General features: G+C 42.0%; 2 protein-coding genes and 1 pseudogene across 2 annotated transcripts; all 3 read right to left on the reverse strand.

Moving 5' to 3' along the window:
- Positions 1-11,099: 11,099 nt before the first annotated feature.
- On the reverse strand, positions 11,100-13,145 carry LOC136458765 (LEAF RUST 10 DISEASE-RESISTANCE LOCUS RECEPTOR-LIKE PROTEIN KINASE-like 2.4). The gene is made up of 2 exons (XM_066458696.1): positions 12,260-13,145; positions 11,100-12,175 (listed from the first exon to the last, which is right to left on the reverse strand). The coding sequence occupies exons 1-2, from the start codon at positions 13,143-13,145 to the stop codon at positions 11,100-11,102; spliced, it is 1,962 nt and encodes a 653-aa protein (XP_066314793.1).
- A 1,639-nt stretch (positions 13,146-14,784) lies between these two features.
- LOC136458766 (LEAF RUST 10 DISEASE-RESISTANCE LOCUS RECEPTOR-LIKE PROTEIN KINASE-like 2.4) lies at positions 14,785-17,207 on the reverse strand (annotated as a pseudogene).
- A 1,409-nt stretch (positions 17,208-18,616) lies between these two features.
- Positions 18,617-19,609, reverse strand: LOC136460889 (uncharacterized). Its single transcript, XM_066460423.1, has 2 exons — positions 18,724-19,609; positions 18,617-18,624 (listed from the first exon to the last, which is right to left on the reverse strand). Exons 1-2 carry the CDS (start codon positions 19,607-19,609, stop codon positions 18,617-18,619), a joined length of 894 nt encoding a protein of 297 aa, XP_066316520.1.
- Between the last annotated feature and the right edge of the window lie 1,640 nt (positions 19,610-21,249).

Genomic DNA, 21,249 nt, shown 5'->3' on the forward strand with positions numbered 1-21,249 from the left:
AAAGCACCTGTTGAGAAACCTTGTATGAAGAAGGCTCCTTACTTTAATAGTCCTAGCACACCATCTTTTAGAATGTTTGATTTTGAGGATGATTTAGGAAATTATGTTGAAGACCCTAAACTAAGGCATCCTGTCGGTCCAGTATCTGGTATAGCTTGTTCTATTGATTGAGTGATATCTGTGATTCGACGTGCTATATCCAATGACATGCATCAAAAAGTCAATTCTGTGGTACATGTTTTTGCCATTTCCTATTCTTCCCTTGGTAAATCATCATATTATATGTATATACATTTTTGTACTTATTTAGTATGTGTTGCTGCAGCTGAAAACAACTTCTACTTCAGATCAGAATCGTGGTGCTAATATATGCCATGGAGGTGTCCCTATAAATGTATGTTTGACCTTACGTGCGCCTAATTTACTTTTAGATATGTTTGCACCTGATTTACTTGCTAATATATGTTTGTAACTTGTTCTTTGTAAAATTGTGGTTCTAATATGTTTGTCTTATTCGTTATACAAGCACCTGATTTACTTTCACTTTTTGATAGGTTCAATCTGAGAGCAGCTTCCACTTTCAATTTTGCCCTACATCAGAGGGTTGGACGTTTATTGACCGGATGAGGTCTAATCCATTTGGTGGAGGCGATAATGTGGGTAATCAGGAAACTGTTGAGACCAAAAGAAATGATAATGTTGAAATTGTAAGCTTGTTTATTAGATTGGATCAATTTTGTATTGTGACATATCTTGTGTTCTCTTTTCTCTCTTTTCTGTAACTAATATGGTAGTATTTTTTTATTAGGACGTTCTCCATATGGAGTCTTTACCTTTTACTGATTATTCTATGACTGCTGAAGATTCAACTGCTCCTGTTCCTCTAGCTGGAATCAGCCCTTCTGGAGAACACTATGACATTATAAATTGGCATTTCTAGTTTAATCATTTTGGAACAATTATCTTGTGAGATAATCTGCTGATTTGCTTTTGCTGTAGCCATGGTAGTGGAAGGACAATTGTTAGTAGTTAGGGGCTGCTCTCAGCCATGTAATAGCTAGTACAAGTAGTTGTAGTTTGTCCATACTCTAGTGTACCTTAGCGGTACTAGTGCCGTATATATTGAGAATAAAGGCAATAGAAGTATTTCTGTTGTCCCCTTCTTTATACCTCTCAGCCGTGTTTGTTTGTGTGCTTGTTTGTTAGGTATTTGAAGAATAGAATGAAACAGTATGAACCCTATTATGTCAATTTTTACTTTATAATTTTTGAACAACTTTATGTTTTTTCCTGATTTTGTAGGCACCTACACCTCTTCCATCCTATTGAGGTGGGACTTCTAGTTTCTGCAAAAAGTATGGGAAGCAATGGTTTATCAGATGACTCTGAGTCCTTTTCAAACCAAGGTCCTTGGTACTCTTCTAATGCAAAGTTGGTTGTTCATCGTTCTAGGAGGACAGTGATCCCAAGCAAATACAAGTTGAGCCCTTATATGATGCCTCATTCGAAGATAACAGTGTCCAGACTTGAAACTGACGTATATGAGGTTATTTTGAAGATGGCAGAAACTGAACATTCCAAGTAACTTTTAAATGTTTACAACCTCCTTAGCATTTTCACCACTCTTGAGTACACTTGAATCAAGTAATTATAAAATGTTTTCATTTGTTTTAGTCTTGCAGTAATCGATTATGGGCAAGTGGTTGTGAAATTAAGTGCACTTACAAGTTCTATTAAGCCTCAAGGAAAGGTCCATTACTTTGTAGTGAATGCTTTATGTAGATTGTTATTCCATAGGAAACACCCTAAGAATTCTTACAAGCATTATTTCTTCTCTAAAGTTGGTGTAAGTGTCATTTATTTCTTTTTTTCTTAATTACATGTGGTAGCTATATCAAATAAAATAATATTAACCAATTTGTTTTTGTAGGACTATTTTATTGGAAATCATGGTCCTAATGATAGCAAGGAGAAGGAGCTATATGATAATACAGTGAAATGCTTTAAGGGTGCTGGTCGTGCAAGGTCATTAGCATACAGCCAATATGTGAGTAACACATCCTTTTAATTTTTTTAAACTTTAGCACATATGCTGTGTGCATTGTAGTTGTGCTAATAATCCGTTCTTTTTCATTTTGTGTTATTTTATCAGCTTTATTTTCCAATTCTCTTCATGATCGGTGATATGTGGTTGTTGTGTATATCACTAGAAGATTGATTGTAATCTTGGATTCCTGTACTCTACATTTTGGAGCAGACTCACATTTTCATAAAACTGTCCGTGATGAATTTATAAGTAGTAGCAGCACATGGATTCACATCATTTTGTTTGAATGTAATGTGAAATTTTGTTCAAATAAGAAAAAATATATATCTGCACTCTAATTATTTCCTCTACCTGCTTTTAGATACCAAACTTGACCACAATCTAGAGTGAAGTTGTTCAAATTAACTTTGAGTTCCATGGATATGAAGTTATCTATGTAGATGTACCTCAGCAGACTAAGAAGTAGGTAATGTACAGTCTTTTTGTAATTTTTTAGATCATATCATTTTGTGTGGTGTTATAATATTCTGTCTTGTCTTTATCATATTTTGTTTCAGCTTTAGCAATGATAGTGGTATCTTTGCGATGAAGAATCTAGAGCTTTGGGAGCTAAATGTCTATTTGATGGACAAGTTTTCTGAAGCTAATATTGTGCATCTTCGTATCAAGTACGTCAATGACATGATTTTCAATGAATATAATAGTTCTGATGATGGTCGATCTAAAGTGATGAAATATGATGCTGAGGTAATACTAGTTGCAATGTCACTTTGTGTATTGTTCCATCATGTACTCAATTGATAGTTGTTTCTAATATTTTTTTCTCAGGTCTACGAATAGTACTATAAGAGAGCATGACCTGCGTGTTGTGTTTAGATCTTGTGTTTAGGTTCTTGTCATGTAGTGTGTAGGTTCATGCTATTAGTGCATGGTACTTTGTAAAGAAGCAGCTATGTTGATGAGAATAATTGGTGCTCAAATGGTTGTAAATATTAATCTATAGTCAAGAGGCTAAACTAAAGTGGATGATAATATTTGGTTGGATGGTTTGTTTGGATGCTTGATGTTAACTATTTTTTACCATTATTCAAAGTTTATGTCCTTCTGTGTTAGTATGTCTTTTTTGTCCACTATGTGTCAGTGTACTAACCTTTGATAGCAAAGACAAGGACAAACTTGAGGGTTGTGGAGGTCCCTCTTGTTCTTGTAAAGATGACGATCTGATCCGGTTAGTGATCTTACATGCATTATATATTTTTTAGTTTGAGCATGATATACTTTACTGAATGTGCTGTATGTTATATTGACACATGCTTTCTCCCATTATTTGTTGTAAATATTTGGTTGTTTTCAATTACCAATGGAGGAAGTTCGCCCTTAGAGGTGGAACTCTTATCAGGAGCAACAACCTATTTGAGGAAGTTGCTTTTTCTTGAAGTTATATAGTTTTGTATGTGTTCTTCCATTTACTTGTTCTGTGTGACTGTATATTATTTGTAGTGAACTATGTATATAGGTCAATATTAGTCTTTCTAACAAGTGATTACAAGTCAATATCATTTGTGATTTGTGCTAGCACATTTTTGAATCTATTTATTTTGATTTGTGCCAACACACACCTCTTTTTTGTCCTTGTCCTTCCATAGAAAAAATTGACTCTTGTGATATGTGCTAAAACATGTTAAAATCTGTTTTTATGATTTGTGCCAACATACACCAAGTTTTTGTCCTTGTCCTTTCATAGAAAAAAATGTCTCTTGTGATTTGTGCTAACACTTCATGAACTTTGATAATTCTGATTTGTGCCAACGTATATCTCATTTTTGTCCTTGTCCTTACATAGAAAAATTGTTTAATGTGATTTGTGCTAACACATTGAAGTTTGTTTCTATGATTTGTGCCAGCACACACTATTTTTTTGTCCTCTGAGACAAATAAAACATTCGGTTACACAATTGCAATCACCAATAATGTAATTTACAACTACTAGGTACTGAAATTTTAGTTCTCAGCATATGCAATTGTAGTTCTGGGTATAATTTAATTTAATAATATAACATCCTGTTTATTAAACAAATTACATAAATTAATTGACCATTGAATTTGACTGCATCCCTTCTTCTGATTGATAAATTTTACTTTTCTTCTATTGATCATCTTTGATTATCATGTCCTTAGTGTTCTGTTGCTTGGTGATCAATGCTACCATTTGATGTTTCCTTCCTCTTCTTTCTTTTTGGCTTGACTAGGAGCCTACAAAACATTATTAGTTCACATAAATAAGAATTTTTGCATTTGTATTCAAATTCTATTTGTATGTACTGAATTTTTTTACATACACTATTTGTGTCATTTTTTTCTTCTTTTTTTTTCTTTTCTGCTGCCACCAGTTTCTTCTTTATTTGTTCTATATGTGTCTTCATTCTGATAGGTTTAGGTGGACTTTCCTTTCTCTGAATTCTTTCTGGATCATCTATTTCAGTCTGTGGATCTCTAGCTTGTGCTGCTATAGTTTCTCCTTGCTAGTCATTTTGTGCTTCACTTATTTGCTGAGCAGACAACATTCTATCTAAATTGATTTTCATCTTATTGAATTCTACCATAAGGTATTCCATGGCTTCCTCATTTTTTGATCCTTTTGAATTTAGTATTATTGACTTCCTGAATAATATGTTGAATCATAACAATGAGCTTGTTGCAACTGCTTCTTCTTCTTGTCTTTCAATATGTACCTTCATATCTTTTTTCTCCATCTGTCTAAGAAGTATCTGTCTGGAATTATGCAGATTTTCTTTTCAATGACTATTTTTAGGATATGAGAGCAGAGTATCCCATCTTTGCTGAATTTTGCACATATGCAGGTAAATTCTTCTTCATCTTCTGTTAGGTCAGTGTTTACTGTATATCTCCTAAACCTATGAACCTCCTGAATCTGGTTACTTTTTTGCCACACCTCAAATGTTTTCCCATCTTTGGTTTCCCTGTAGTTCAGCCTTAATGTTGCCTTCAGTTATAGCTGGAACTTTTTGAATATGTTTCTGTTGTATAGCTGTTATGCTTGCTGCTCTATTATGTAGCCAAATATAAATTCCTTTGGCCTTTTTTGCTTGCTATAGCTATCCTCCAGCCTTTTTGCTCGATTTATGGTATCAACAATCCGATTGTACTCTTTTAGAAAGCTAATGATACTATAGGTTGGCCCTATATTATCTTTAAACCTAGCATTTGTTGCCTCACTCCTGGATGTGGTTTGTATGAAAGGGAAGAAGTCATTTTTGTAGTAGACCGGGATAAACCTTTTCCTCATTTCCCACATTTTAGAAAAGTAGTTATTCCCTTAAAGGTTTCTTTCCTCAATCATTCTCTTTCAAAGTCATTCAAATTCTTCCACTGTTAGACTATTGTTCACTGTATCTTCGAAGTCTTCATATAGTCCTTCGTTTGCTACAAACACCTTGACATTCTTATTGTAGCATTTGGTCTTTATGTGGAACAAGCAATTTCTATGCTTTGTGTTTGTGAAGACTTGCTCTATTGCTGATTTCATCACCATGTCTTGGTCTGTGATGATCGTTTGAGGGTGTTTTCCTCCCATTGTTCAAGGAAAGTTTAAAATACCCACTTAAAAGTGTCCACTGTCTCATTATGCAGGAAAGCACATCTGAAAAGGCAACTTTGCCCATGTCCTGTGATTCCAACAAATGGTGCAAAAGGTAAATTGTATCAGTTGGTCATATATGTCGTGTCAAAACTTACACATTCTCCATAATCTGCATAATATTTCATAAAAGAACAGTTTGTCCAAAACAAGTTTCTCACTCTCTTGTCCTCATCTAAATCAAACTTGCAAAAGAAAGACAGATCCTTAGTTTGTTTCTTTCAGAAATAATCCAGTACTTGTGTCATATCTGATCCTTTAACTTCTTTGTTCAACTTTGTCCTATAGTTGCTGATATCTTTCTTTTTCATCGATAGAGCTGTAAGCCCCCCTCTCAGATATGATAGAATAGAAATCATCTTCCTAGTCGGGATATTGTTATCGTTCAGAGTCATGATAAGTCCTTTTTCTATTTTTGTCATATACTTAACAACAACAACAACAAAGCCTTTAAGCTAATCCCTGTCTCTAGGGCATAACTCATGATTATGCTCCAAATCAAGAGTTTTAATCTTCCATACAGCTCCTTCTTCTTTCACCATCATAACACAGGGACAATCTGACTTTTGCTGAACATTTGTTTTCCTTCTCCTTACCGATTTCTTTCCAACATCCTTGTCTACTTCAGCTTCTTGCTCTAAAGACTTTTGTTCCTTTTCTTTTCCTTGACGATTGCATCTCATTATCACTTTGACTACCTCATTATTTCTCTTCTTACTTTGAGTTCTTGTCGTATGTGCTATGGCAACTTGAAAATCGGCTAGGAATGCATAGAAGTTGAAAAAATGGTGAGCATCATGCCTAGTCTTAAATTCCATCGATAGTTGTGGGGTGTACTTGCTGTTGATTGGTGCATAATTGCCTTTAGATGCTGCAACCTGCTCATTTTTTATGAATTGTTAAATCTCTTTCTCCATCATTTTCTAGCTGCCATTCACATGCTCATTATCATCTGTTATAGCTGATGTAATATCTAAACTTGTTGGTTCTGTTGCTATGATCCTCAAGTCATTTTCTCTCATTGTTGGTTGATCATCTATTTTCATGCTGCTAAGGTAAATATATTAGCAGCAGTCTTAGTTTTTAAGTAATGTCATTTATAATACAAATATTTTTTTCAGCGTGGACTAAAATAGTTGAAGAGATCATTTTTATGTACCTCATCAATGTTCATGTTATTGAATACATCGTTTGCCAATAGTATTGTTGAATTTTAGATCTACCATCATTAGCTATGCTTGTCGTTGCTCCATCATCATCAGCGACGATTGCCATTTCTCCATCCTATTTTTGCAAAGATAAGTTTTACTTTGATGCCGGTATATATTTATATTGCTCATAAATATAATCAAATTGGCTCAGCTATTTGTATCTACCTCATATGATAACCTTGACTTTGATATTGACCAGTCAGTTTGTGGTCCAAAGATTCCATCCAGATCTTCAAGGCTCATATTCGGTTTTATTTATTTAATAATAAGAATGGTTATCATTTATAATATAACACAACTAGTTTGACAAGCATATATAATATAATTTTACATCATTCCTGTCATTTCCAAGTATCATATTTGTTAATGATCCTTGCATCTTTTCATGTTGATGTACAGTTTATAATGAAGCATTGAAATTACAGTCCTGTTATACTGAATTTACATTGCACATATATGTGTAATTTGCATATGTCTGAATGATAATTTTTGTATACTGGTAATATAAATTTTACCTGCGTATTCCAGTCAGTCTGATTATCTTCCTGAGAGTTCCTGATCCATTCCATCATAAGTTCAGTGAAGCCTCCCTGCATTGAAATATATTTTAGTTGGCAAACGACCTTTTTATCTTAGCATTTTTTAAACTAAGCAATGATTTGCTCACCTTTTTATATCTGTAGGTATTTGAAAGGTCGACATCAGATCTGGTAAGTATTTCTACATCATAATTGGTGTTCCTACTATGTTTATATCTGTTATTGTAACTGATGTCTGATAGATTTGCCAACATAGAATTTGCAAATGCATTCTTTCTGCCCTGCATTTATTTGAATATATATACTTCTTGACATATGTTAGTTGCACTGATTAAATGATTATTTGAAGCAATATTTAATCTAGTACCTGGTTAGTCTGGTACATCAATTCTAGTGCTTCTTGTCACTTTTTTATCCCATCTGCTGTTGTGAGATCAAAGTTTGGCTCTGAGTTTTCACTTGCATGTGTATAAGTATATGGCACCTACAATAGATGAAATACAATTAGTAATGCTAAATTTAGAAGGATTCACTTGTATTCTAGTAAGTCTATGTAAAATAGATTTTTATAAACCAAAACTTAATTATTGATATTTATATTACCTGCAAGTTATGCCCATTCATAGTTTAAGTGATATGTACTACTTCCTACCGCAGTCTCAATTTTGCCCTATTGTATACCTGCATTTAGAAATAAATGATGTCATTAGGAGAAAGCTGGAGCATCATAAAGAATCAGTATGCAGTTTTAGTATCCTGCTTGAATCTGTACTCTTATTATGTTGAAATCTTGGTTCTGATATTTACATACTTATATTATTGTAAAATAGTGTTGGTGATGCAAACAGCTAAGCAATAGTTGGAGCATCAATTATGTGCAGGTATGTGTCATCAAGGTTTTTGGTCATGCTTACGTGGCTGTTGAGCAGATTGTCATTCTCTCTATTTACACATTCATGAGCTCCAGCATACTGTATACATATTGATATACATTTACAGTTTAATTGCATTAAGAACACATACTATTTGTACTATTTGAAATATGTAATTTTTATATTTGTGTTTTGTAATTTCATTAATATAATGCATTACACTTAATTTGCATCTAAAATTCTGTAAAAGCTAGCAGGATCTGAAATAGTTGGGTGCTTTAATTACAAAAGCTAGCAACATCTAAAATAGTTAGATTGCTGATACACGCTGCTCTTATCTCATGCTCTCTGTTGTGTCATGTAATGTAGGAAATTAGCAGGATCTGAAATAGGCTTGTTTGTAGCCTTTAGACCACAATTACAACCCTAAGTGCTGGATCTGCTCCTTGTGCAAAGTTAGCAACCAGGACCACACCCTGCTGTTGGAGCAAGCACAAGCAGCATGCCATCTTAGCCATATTAAATGTGTAAGGTCTAATGATTACATATTTTATGGATCTAGGTTCTCCTAGTCTTTCTCATCTGATCTACTAATTTCTTCGTTTTTACTTCTTCAGAGAAATTAGAATACCAGAAAAATTGGATTCAAAAGATTGTTCTACTAACCTTGGCTGATGAGGTATGAATCAAACTTGTAGTGCTTCTTCTTTAAATTTTCTGTTGTTCTTGTTTGGAATCATATTTATGCCCTACCCTTCTCCGCATGAGCAGAGCAGAGCCTTTTCCACGCAAAGCAGATCTGTTTTCTTTGTTTTCTTCTTTTCCAAGTATATCTGATATATTCCTATCGATTTCTGCTTTTGGGCTTTTATTATGGGCTCCGTAGTTGTTGGGCTCTACTATTTTACTTTCAACTGCACAGAAATTGCATCTAGATTTACTCTGCATGGGTCTTCTTTTGCTGTTACAGAACAACCGTTGGATTTACATCTAAAGGTGGAACAATTCATGTGCTATAGGTACCTAAAACACACTGATTTGTCTCTGAATGAAATGAGTGTTCTAGGGCCAGCAAACAACCGAGTGCTAGCTATCGTGTGTTTTTCTCGCAGCCAGCAACCATGTGCTGGTTTCTGCTGAAACACGACACAGACTCATTCAAATACCCTACCACTACCACCCTCTCTTCTAGCCCCAAGCCATTCCAATCTTCGCTTTCCAGCCGCGATAGCAGCAACACAACCAGGGCTGCCCCGCAACGAGCCATGAAGCTTTACGCGGTGCAGCTTCTGCTCCTTGTAGCCGTAATCGCCGCCGCTCCCTGCTGCACGATGGTGTGTCGGGCTACGCCGAGGTGCGACCCGCTGGCGCTACGCCCGTGCGTCCCGGCGTTCATCCTTGGCGCGGCCCCGTCCGGCGAGTGCTGCGCCAAGCTCAGGGAGCAGAAGACGTGCCTGTGCAGGTACAGCAAGAACCCCGAGCTGCGTAGGGGAAAAGCGTTCAAGTGTTGCTCAGATTAAAGTAATTACCCTTTAATTTTGTCAGGATGCTCACAAACCCCTTGGATAAGTTCTTCATCTGGATTATGTTGAGCTAAAGAAAACCAGCTCATAATCTGCAATCATTTGTAAAGACAACAAATCAAGCAAGAACACCATGGTCCACGATTAAGCACCTTAGTTTAGTTCCACGATTAGTCTGCATTCAAGAGATCAATGCAAGGTGAAATCAGAAAGCAAAGAGGTAGGATTGCTTGGAAGGCAATAAGATAGACAGAAATCTTGTTCTGCTCCTTCCTGGAGTGATAAGCCTTCCTACCACTGAGCGGTAGGTGATTCTAATGTTTTGGCAAAGCTTTGACCAGATTATGAATCCGGGGACAAAGCTGTCAAGACGATGTCATCAACATATAGGAGGGACATGTAGTTCTATATGTTTAAGAAACTTAGATTTCACCAGTATGTCTCTGAGACCATTTGACGTGTAGTGAGAGGGGTCCCTAAGAGAAGTGTGCTAATCTTCAGTACTCTTATGTAGCACTAATCCCTATGTTGCGTGACTATCTGTTCAGTTGCTATCTTGCAGTAAGATGATCTGAACTTGTTCATCATCTTCTCTCTAATTGTGGACCTTTTGTTCTCTTAAAAGATTTCAAAAATTGTTGCCGAGTTCACCTTACTGCCCTGAGATAGTACAGATGTGCTGAGGATGAAATGTTCAGTAAAGGCATGAACTCTACCTATTCGGTAGGAAAGGCCTATTCGGTAGGAAAGGCAAACAAGTCTAACGATACAAAACAAAACTTACGAAGATCACATAAATAGTTCCTCAAGTAGAGTTATCATACATCATATATTTTTTTAGAAAGAACGGCAAAAGCTTTGCCGCATTTTTTATTAGACGATAAAAAGGGAAAAAGAAGAAGAATTACAAGTATTTACATGCCCAGCCTCATGCCTGCTAAAAGAGCACCACTACTCCTACTAAGCCACCATACAACCAAGAACAGGCACTCCAAAAGCAAGGCGAGCGGGCGGGAACCACTAACAACTCCAGGAGAAGGAAAAGACAGAGGCACAGCGAGAACCACTAACATACATCATATATGATTGTAGGATTGGGTAATTGAAACCATTTGTACTCTGTCAGTGACACCATTTGAGCTCTTCTAGAAAAATATTTTACAGAAATTTCTTTCTTGGAGAACATGGATACACTACTTCTCATGATATGAACAATGTTACTACGAGTTACAGCCATGCCTTTTATACCTCAAGAGATCCTTACTGGCAACTCCAAGTCCATGCTGCTACTTTCCAGCATTTCGACGGCTTTGCTCATCGAAGGCCGATTCATATGTGCCGTTTGTATGCACCACAGCCCAACTATGATCATCCTCTTTACAAGATCCCTTGTCTCACTACTGATGTCAGAAATGCTGTTGCAGAACTGATCCAAGTGTTCATACAGCCACTGAGCAAAGTACTTGCTGTTAGTGTCGGCGCCAACACTGATGCTCCTTTTCGCCCTCACCGTGTCTAAGACCATCACGCCATAGCTGTAGACATCAGATTTACTGCTGACTGAGCCAAAATTCCCGGACACCACCTCAGGTGCATCATAGCCATCTCTTCCCCTCGGATCTCCAGTCCTCTTGCCCTCTCTGCCAAAGCATAAGTTTGCTACGCCCACATCAGATATCTTTGGACGCAACTCCTGATCCAACAGAATATTGCGGGGTTTCACATTGAGATGCACAGCGTTGTCATTGCCCATATCATGGAGATACTCTAGTCCCCGTGCAACGCCGATGGCTATGTCAAACAATTTCTCCCAGTACAGCCGCAGCGAGTAATTCTCTTCCACCGAGTCATCGTTGCTGAGCGCATAGCTTTCAAGGGAGCCGTTGGGCATGTACTCGTAGACGAGAGCTCTTGTCGGACCATGCAAGCAAATTCCTAGCAGTGGGACAACATTGACATGGGAAATTCTGCCGATGCTCGCGACCTCGCTCATGAACTCCTTGTCATCACCCATGCTGTTCTTCAGCACCTTCACCGCTACCTGACGGCCGTCACGGAGGTTGCCACGGTAAACATCACCGTTGCTGCCATGGCCCAGCTTGTGAGCATAAGATTTTGTCATCCTCTCAATCTCTGAATCGGTGTAGCATTTCAGACGCTGAGGTTTTTGTTTTGGCTGAGGCAGTTCTATTTTTGAAGCTGGAGGGGTCCCTGATCCCTCCTCAGGAGGTGGCGTCCCACGGTTCTTCTTGTGGCAGAGGAAGTAAATGCAAATAAGCAAGAACAGCAGCAAAACGCCAGCGACAGCTGTTCCTACTATTATATCTGCACAGATAACAGGGAGTTAAAATTAAAACGGCATGAAACTGAACTGTCAAATGAGTCATCTCTGACTGAGTGACCACATACAGATTCTCCTTTTCTTATCTGAGGTCCGGTTTTGCAAGATGCCCTGCAGCTTCACACTAAATCCAGTGTCCTTGTCGTAGGAGCGGCTCCACAGCATGATGCCGCCGTAGTTGGCCGCGCCTTCCACCGCCGGCAGCACCTGCGAGGCGAGCGTGTCCGCGTCCACGAACCCGCTGTCCGCAGCGTCCGGCGACGCCGGCAGGCCCAGGAACACGGTCGTGGACGGCAGGCCCGCCGTCCACTGCTGCCACGCGCTACGCAGCGCACCGACGTCCCCATGGGCGTACTGGCACGGTGGGTTGTTGTAGAACTGCACCCACACGTGGTCAAACAGTCCCGTGCCGAGCGCCGCCGCGAAGGACTCGTCCGGGAACGGGCACTGCGGCGCGGCGGTGAGCATGTACGTCCTGCCCCGCGCGTCGCCCCTGTACAGCGACGTCAGGTTCCGCGCGAGGTCGTCGTAGTACCGGGACGGGGCCTCGATGTCGAAGTCGACGCCGTCGAGCACCGCATCTCCGAGCGGGCGGGGAGCACCGGTGCCGGTGCCACCGAGGAAGTTGTCCCAGAGGTATGCGGCCACGCCCTGCGCCTCCGACGGCGAGGACAGGTTGTAGCCGCCGATGCTGAGGAGCACCTTGATGCCCGCGGACTGGCAGGAGGAGATGTCGGTGGCGAGGGACGCGCAGCCCCCCGACGGCGGGTCGCAGTGGTCAGCCAGGTCGAGGATTGGGGCGCGGCCGTCGCCGAACGTGGAGAGGAAGGCGATGTTGACGTACGCGTAGAGGCCGGTGCTGCATGTGTCCCTTAGCGAGCCCTCGCTGGCGTCCTGGCCCCAGTACACGGCGATTCTGACATCGTCTGAGGCCGCCGCGGTGAGCACGGACATGGCCCAGAGCAGTTAAGCGGAGAGCGAAAGCTTGTTGGGCTTGGGCATCGTGGAATGGAAGGTGGCACACGGCTTGCGCTACAATTTTAGCATACGCACTTAGTATATTGTTAAGCTGAGCGGTAAGAAATTGTGTGGAAGGAGAAAGAGGCAGAATACTTCGCAAATGGCAAGACAATCTCGTATGGAAGCTGCTGAGTTTGGCTTGAGTTATGGGCTGATGGACATTGCAAAACAGCATTAGGCTAGTCCCAATGATTGGCCAGGCCGGCGAGCTTGTATTATTGGTTTATTATATTACAAGACGAAAGTGACACATTTCCCAAATGATATATGCCGTTCATACAGCGGAGAGTCAATTCACCGTACATCAGCATTAGGCTAGTCCCAATGATTGGCCAGGCGGCGGCACCAGTTCGGCCGACGCCGACTGCTGGCATCTGAACTGCATTGCTCCTTTTTGTCCAATCCGACTTCGGCAATAGGTAACCCCTGCGCCTATAAATCCCTGATGGTCCGGTTACTAATTCAAGTATTCAAGAACTGTGTTTGGCAATTTAATTCTCAGGGAGTGTATTCGTCCCGATCATTGTATAAAGTCATTAATTTCAGAGGAGTGACCTCTGTTCATGTTCCTGCGGTCTGGGCTTTAAAGATCCCACCAAGGGTCCATTTTTTCTTATGGCTGTTATCCAAGAACAAGCTCCTGACTAGAGACAACTTAAGTATTAGGAGAAAAGTTGAGGATCCCTCATGCTTGTTTTGCTCAGAGGATAAATCTATTCAGCATTTATTTTTTGAGTGTGTGGTTGCCAAACAGCTGTGGGCTGTTAAGTCTGAGGTACTAAATAGACAGGTGGGATCAGATTTCATTTCTGTAGGTACTTTGTGGTTGAGTAATAAAAAGTTTGTGATTGCTAATAGTTTCTGTGCTGCGGCCCTGTGGGGGCTTTGGAAAGTGAGGAACAGTTTGTGTTTTCAGGGTCATCCTTGGAAGGACGGGCGTGTTTTGTGCTGCTAACAACCATGCTACAGAATTGGAGTTCGCTATGTCCTAGGGAGAGTGTGACAGAGTTTATGAGATGTCTGGACAAACTGAGGACTGCTGTCACAAGGCCTCCCAGACTGCCTGGCTGAACCAAGTCAACAACAAATGGGAGCGCCTCCTGTACCAATCTGGCATTGACTGGAGGAAGTCTGCTGGGTTGCCAGATGAAGCAAAGGAGATGCTGGTTGACGTTAATGACATGGAGAAGGTGTCTTTGGATGGGAAATGGATCAGCTTTGCAGGCCTTGCTGATGCCTGGGGGATGTAGTTCTGCTGTCTTGATAGCCTTTTCTTTCTTCTGCTTTTCGGCTGTTTCAAGTTCTGGCGTATTACCGTATCTGGTCTGGTTGACAAAACTTGTATGGATGCTTAACTGTTTGGTCTTTGCAATATAAAGGCCGGGGGCCACCCTTGAACTCTAAAAAAAAAGTATTCAAGAATTATACGACGTAGTTCTGATCTGAGTGGCCAACGGGGATTATACTTGTCATCTGTAGTTTGCATTGTATTTCGAAGGATGTAAAGGCATCTTAATGCAGTTGTCCAATGAATTGTGCATATTGGCACAGAAGAGAGTTGTACTTGTAGCAACCCTGACACAAATAATACCATCACACAAGGTTGTACGAGCACACTGCGGTTAAAAGATTCCCAATGCTGCTTACTGTTTACAGTCCAAAAACACACTTTGATGAATGTCTTAAATTATGCAAACTGCAACTCATATTTGCCCTCGGGCAACACTGCGAGTAATCAATAGCATTTAGTAACATATTGTTGATCTTCAAATCTGGATCACTTTTTGGTGGCAGCTCAAGATTACTTGTGCTTCCTTCTAGCATCTCGACGACTTTAGTCATAGTTGGACGATCAGTTGGTATAACTTGTATACACCACAAACCTACGCAATCATTTTTCTCACGAGCCCTGGTCTCACCATTAATCTCAAAAGCACTGATACAGTAGTCATCCAAATGTTCATAAATCTACCGAGGGAAATATTGGCTGCTAGATTCATTGTCCGCAATGACATATGTTTGTCCCTTGCCCCAACCATCTCAAGGACCATCATTCTATAACTATAGACATCAAACTTGCTACTAACTGTTCCAAATTGCTTGGAGAAGACCTCAGGTGCAATGTACTCTATACAATGAAAGTGACACATTTCCCAAATGATATATGCCCGTTCATACAATGAAGAGTAAATTCACCTTACATCAGCATTAGGCTAGTCCCAATGCGGATTTCATTTTTGCAAAATAAGGAGAGAGAGAGGGGGGGGGGGGGGGGGGGGGGGGAGTTTCATGTGGGGTGAAACTGTGCGGGCATTGTTTCCTATGTCATGGAAACCATTTGACACTATACTTGGAAGGAGGCATTTTATTCACATGTGGTGAAGGGAATCTAGTGCACCTCGCCTCGTGTCCTCCTATTCGCCCCCACCCCTGCATTCCATTCGCGCTTTTCCCTTTGTGCACTACCTTTCGCGCCTTAGATGGCAGTCGAGGAGACTCGGGAACAACGGCTCTAGCGTTGGAGAACTATTAAGAGACATCTGCATCGGCAAGGAGCAGATCCACAACACAACTACCATGTACCAAGGACGAAGTGAAGTTTGAGAGATTCCTATGGCGAAGTGAATTACATGATGACATGAGCTATTATACCAAGGTAAGGTTCATACATTTATGTAGCTTGAGGTTATATCATTAACCAACCAATAAAAAGAGATATACCACGCAGATCGCTCGTGATGGAATAACTACTTATGATGACAAGTTGACAACAAATACTAACAAAGCCACGGACATTAGAGTAGAACATATGAGTAAAAACAGAGAAGAAAAGTTCACTGTAAGTCATATAAAAATCGAAGGATATACTAGCCATGCAATTCTGTGAGTGACCTCGCATTTATATTATATTTTCCATATTTGGATGGATATACAACCTCAAAGTTTATAGCACACAAGCAATAGCAAATTTGAGTGCACTCTGCTCAACATTACGAAGAAGAGGTAAGAGGCTTGGACGGCAACTGAAGGTCTTTTAGGTCACTCTCCAACATCTCAATTACCTGACTCATTGAAGGCCTATCGATGGGCATCACTTGTACACACCACAACCCAACAACAATAATCTTCCTTACAACCTCACTATCACTCATAGACATCTCAGAAGCATCAAGGCAGTACTGATCCAAATTCTCATATATCCACCGAGGAAAATAGAGCTCATCGTTGCTCTCACAGTTAGTATTATTATTTGTGGTTCTTGTAGATCCAACCATCTCAAGAATCATCATCCCATAGCTATAGACATCAGATTTGCTACTAACAACTCCAAATTGTCGAGAGAAAACCTCCGGTGCAATGTACCCAACTGTGCCCCTTGCTACACCAATGGAGATCGCGCTCTCCTTTTGTACACTTAATTTCGCCAATCCAAAGTCGGATATCTTCGGACAAAAGTTTTCATCAAGCAAGATATTGTGGGGCTTGATGTCAAAATGCACAATTCTAGTCTTGCATCCTCTATGTAGATATTCTAGTCCTCTTGCAATGCCAACCGCAATCTCAAATAGTTTGCCCCAACTAAGAGAATTCTTGTCCTCTAAGTGCTTGCTGAAGATAAATCTCTCAAGTGAACCATTTGTCATGTAGTCGTACACGAGAGCTCTCTTGGAACCTTGTACGCAAAACCCTAGCAGAGTCACGATGTTGACATGAGACGTGGTGCTAATGCTTGCTACCTCGTTCATGAATTGCTCATCATCCCCTTTCAACTCCTTGAGCATTTTCACAGCAACCAAGCGGCCGTCAGGAAAGACTGCCCTTGTAGACAACACCACATCCGCCTTGCCCTATCTGATGCGTGAATGATTTAGTCATCCGTTTCACTTCCATATAGGAGTAAACCTTTGGGTGGAGAGAACCATATCTTTGCAGGAAGGCTTCAACTCTTGGCGAAATGTATGATCCTTTTCTCCAGAAGACGAATGAGCCATAGGTTCTCTTGTGATGCATGAGATATGCCAAAAACAATAGGAGCACGAAAGCCATACTTGTTGTTGATGCTATTACATCTATAGACAGTGAGAACAATTAATAAGATTCAACATTTTGCAATATTAGGGCTTGTGCACTGTGCAGAGTGAGTACGTATATACAACATACACGATTTTTTCAAGCTAGGTTGTATATATATGTGTGTGTCTTTCTTACATGTTCTGATTTTCCTCCTTGTGATACCATGCCCTGCAGTGGAAAGTAGATGGAAATTGTTATTAGTTGTCATAAACACATGAATTTTAGAAATCTTTTGTATATAGTTGTTTGAGTTTCTTGTTTCCATGCTTCTGGTCAACTTTCATAGGCACAGACACCAAACGATTAATTGTTTTGAAAGTGTCTAGGAAACATCAGCAATACTACTGTAATATGATAATGTCATTGAAGCTATTCCTACATCTGTTTAAGGATAGCACATGATGGTCACCATGATAGCGCTCAAAAAAAAAAAAAAGATGATCACCACGGTAGCGAACCACCGCCACCGGGAGTAGCCAAACGCTCCAAGTATTTTAATTAAATTTTATAAAACATCCAACAACTTAATTACAAATACTTAAAAGCTTTATTAAATTAAAAACGTTAGGGGTAATATGCATCCCCATGCTGGACCGTGCGAACTATATGTGCATGCATCTACTGTATTTTGGAAAAAACAATACTTTAAAAATATCTGTTTTAACCGAAAAAATAAGAAACTTCACTTTTCAAGAGAGGACTGTTTTTTTTTTGTTTCAGCACATTTATTTTCGAGCTAAGATGCATTGATGTTAGATTGAAAAATAGTTGACAATATTTGTTTCCACCTAGGTCAAAGATAATGCCTCTCTATCGCTTCACCCACCCCTCTGTCATCAGTGTCATGTGGGCTCAACACATGTGGCATATAGCATCTAAATTTTGCTTATGGCCCACTGTACCAATAGGATGGCACAAGCATCTCTTCTGGACTCGTGACTTCATATAAAAGGGTTGATTTATAGATATTATAGATTTAATTTATAGTGTGAAAAACCATAAGACGACCTTTACCTATCTAATTTTCGAGATGTGGTATAGTAGCAACCGCACAATCACACATATCATCTGGGCCAACAACACTATTACGAGGATGTACTAGCCTACTAACATGCTAGAAATCGTGTTACGGAATCGACCGTTAGTTCGAACGGCTACAATAGAGGAGAAGGGCGGCGTGCGTGAGGCTAGACCGCTAGGGTGAAAAATTGGAGTTGGTTCAGATTTGTTGGAGTGGAATCTGAGAGGTGGAGAAAAAGAGATGAAGAACAAAAGAGAGGCGGGGTAAGGGTAGTTCCAACGGTGTATTGACGGTGGTTTCTATATCTCTATTAATTACCTGCCAAATAAGCAAATTGCTGATCTAACAACTCTCATATGTAATGGACTTGTGGTGTGCTATAAACGTGCATAAAAGCTGCTAATAAACCTAACATACCGCAGTCACTTGGTCTTGACCGTCCGTCGGGGCAGATGCAACTGAACACCAACGGGCCGCCGCCGCCGCCGCCAGAAGCCGTGGTCGTCCGGTTGTAGCTGCACCACCCGCCGGAGCTTTCGCACGGGCCACACTGCTCGTCGAAGCTCCTGTCCCAGCTCAACTCGAACCCGTTCTTGAGCACCCTGGCGTAGCTGGTGGACAGGTTGGACAAGCTCGGCACGTCGAACAGCGCCGCGTACACCGGCACGGTCACCGTGCCACGGCAGTACCTGGCGCACTCGCTTCCTCCCGGCAGCGCGGCAGCAGCGGTGGCGCTGGCGCCCCGGAAGACGTAAGATCTCTCCCCGTCCCCGGCCACGCCGCTGAGGCCGCAGCCTATCGGCGCGGAGCCGTCGAGACACGCCGAGGGCGGGGCACCGTCGCCGCCGCCGCTGCCCGCGCAGCCGACGAGGAAGGTGAGGCTGGCGTCCGACGTGGTGAACTGCACCCCGGACCCCGGCGCGACCGTCACGTTGTGCGCGACGCTCGGGCAGTCGTACCCCGCGCGGGCGATGCCGGAGTCGACCACGAACATGGTGCGCGCCGGGTAGTTGATGGTGAGCACGGTGTTGTTGTTGGTGCTCAGACGGAGCACCGTCGTGTTGCCGTCCACGCAGTCGAGGCCCAGCCCGGGGTAGCCACAGAAGGCGGCGGCCGCGCCACCGTCGGAGAGGAGATGGAACGGGTAGGTGATGTTGACCTTGCCGCACGTGACGGCAGCCGAGCACGAGGAGGAACCGGAGGACGGCGCCGCGGTTGGCGCAGCAGAGCACCCGCGCGGCGTGCCCAAGCCATGGATCAGGCAGGCTACAGCTACAAGAAAGAAGAAGCGACGACGCGTCATCACGAAGGAACAGAGTAGTTGTTACACAGGTGAAATGCGCGCGAGCTTATATAACCAGTTCCTATACAATCCCGGCCCGTCGCCACGTCGTGTGGACACGAGAGGTCCGGCTAGCCGATTCAGCGGCCACAGCTGTGTGGACGATGACAGCAGTACAACAGTACTCGTTCCGGAAGGCGTCCGGGATCACGTGAAGGAAGAACGAATGTTAATTGACTTATGGACGGCGTCAAATGCCAAAGCCGTGCTTGCAGCAGTCTTTGTAATCGTGTTGAAATACGTTGAGAAGTAAGGAGATTCCAATCAAATGTTTTGACCAGCGTTTGTGATCGCTTTGTGATATACGATTAGTAACGCCGCTCGGTGAGTTGCATGCGTTCTCCTGCGGTCCTGCCATGGCATTTTGTGCCCAAGTCCAGCACTGACCGAAAGCTCCGATCCGGTCTGGGATCTCCGGGTTCATATGATTGACTTTTTGTTTGGTTCCCCACGTAGGAGAAGTAATGCTATACAACACATGTGTGTTTCTTGCTTTGTTAGCACATGGATTTTCTGTCCGTCGGATCCGTCCCATGCGCTGCTGGTCGTTCGATGTCGCGCACATGGATGTGGTCTGTTTTGTTTCTCTGACCTGTGGACTCTGGATGTCGACGCTACAGTTTGATTTTTTGGGAGTTGCGCCCGATTTTGTGGGGTCCGTCCCCTCCTCTTCCATTTCATTTCGGCTTCTTCCAGGCGACGCGCCGCTCTCCTTGGGCGGCCGATCGGTGATTTCTTTCCCTCCCACTCTCCCAGTGACCCAGTCCTAGATCTGCCGCTCCTCTATCTCCTCTGGCTCCCTGGCAGCCTCCCACCACGCGTGGAGCACCGGCTGCGGTGGCATTGGCGCTGCATCGGCAGGGGAGCAGCGTGCGCGGGGCAGATTTTGTCGTCGTCAAGATCCAGGGGCCTCCTCCTCCACCTCCTCGCGCAAAGCACCAGCGTTGAGCCGCGACAGCTACCCGTGTCACCGTTGAGGGGCAGCTAGGGATGCCGCACCGGTGGTCGTCTGGCTCGTCGGCGCCGCACGGGTCCGGGTCCATCCGCGCAAGGTCTGCCCGCTACATCTCATTCCCGTTTGCTGCTCTTTTGCTCATGTGTGTACTCGATCCGATTTCTTAATGCGGCGTAGATTTCGTGGATCCATATGGTGAGGGCACGCACATGGATGGAGATTTGTGTGGGTGAGGTTCGAATGCGTCTAGGGTTTGTGCTGTATTTTACTGGACCGATTTTTGGTGAACTGTTTTTGCAAATGGGGTGGTGTTCTGTTAGTCCTTGTTAATTAGGGTTTGGTTTGATGGATTGTTCTAGTATTTGATGGGGTATTTGTTTTGTTCATGTCGGAATGGAGATATGTTGGATTGTCAAATTTGTTTTTTATATGGTTGGGGTGTCAGGTTGTCACATTACTGTGCTTAGAACACATTTCATATCGCAGTTGTGAAGGGATCACACAAGTCTAGGACTAGGAGTGGCATTGATATAAGGTGATATGTGTGAAGCCAGTGGGTTTGTACTGCCATTCTGATAAACTCTCTTGGCTTTCAAGAGCATCCGATCTATTACTTGCTGGCAGTAAATTAGAAACTTGGAATAGC

This window comes from Miscanthus floridulus, chromosome 6, assembly GCF_019320115.1.
Source record: "Miscanthus floridulus cultivar M001 chromosome 6, ASM1932011v1, whole genome shotgun sequence".
Lineage (NCBI taxonomy): Eukaryota > Viridiplantae > Streptophyta > Magnoliopsida > Poales > Poaceae > Miscanthus > Miscanthus floridulus.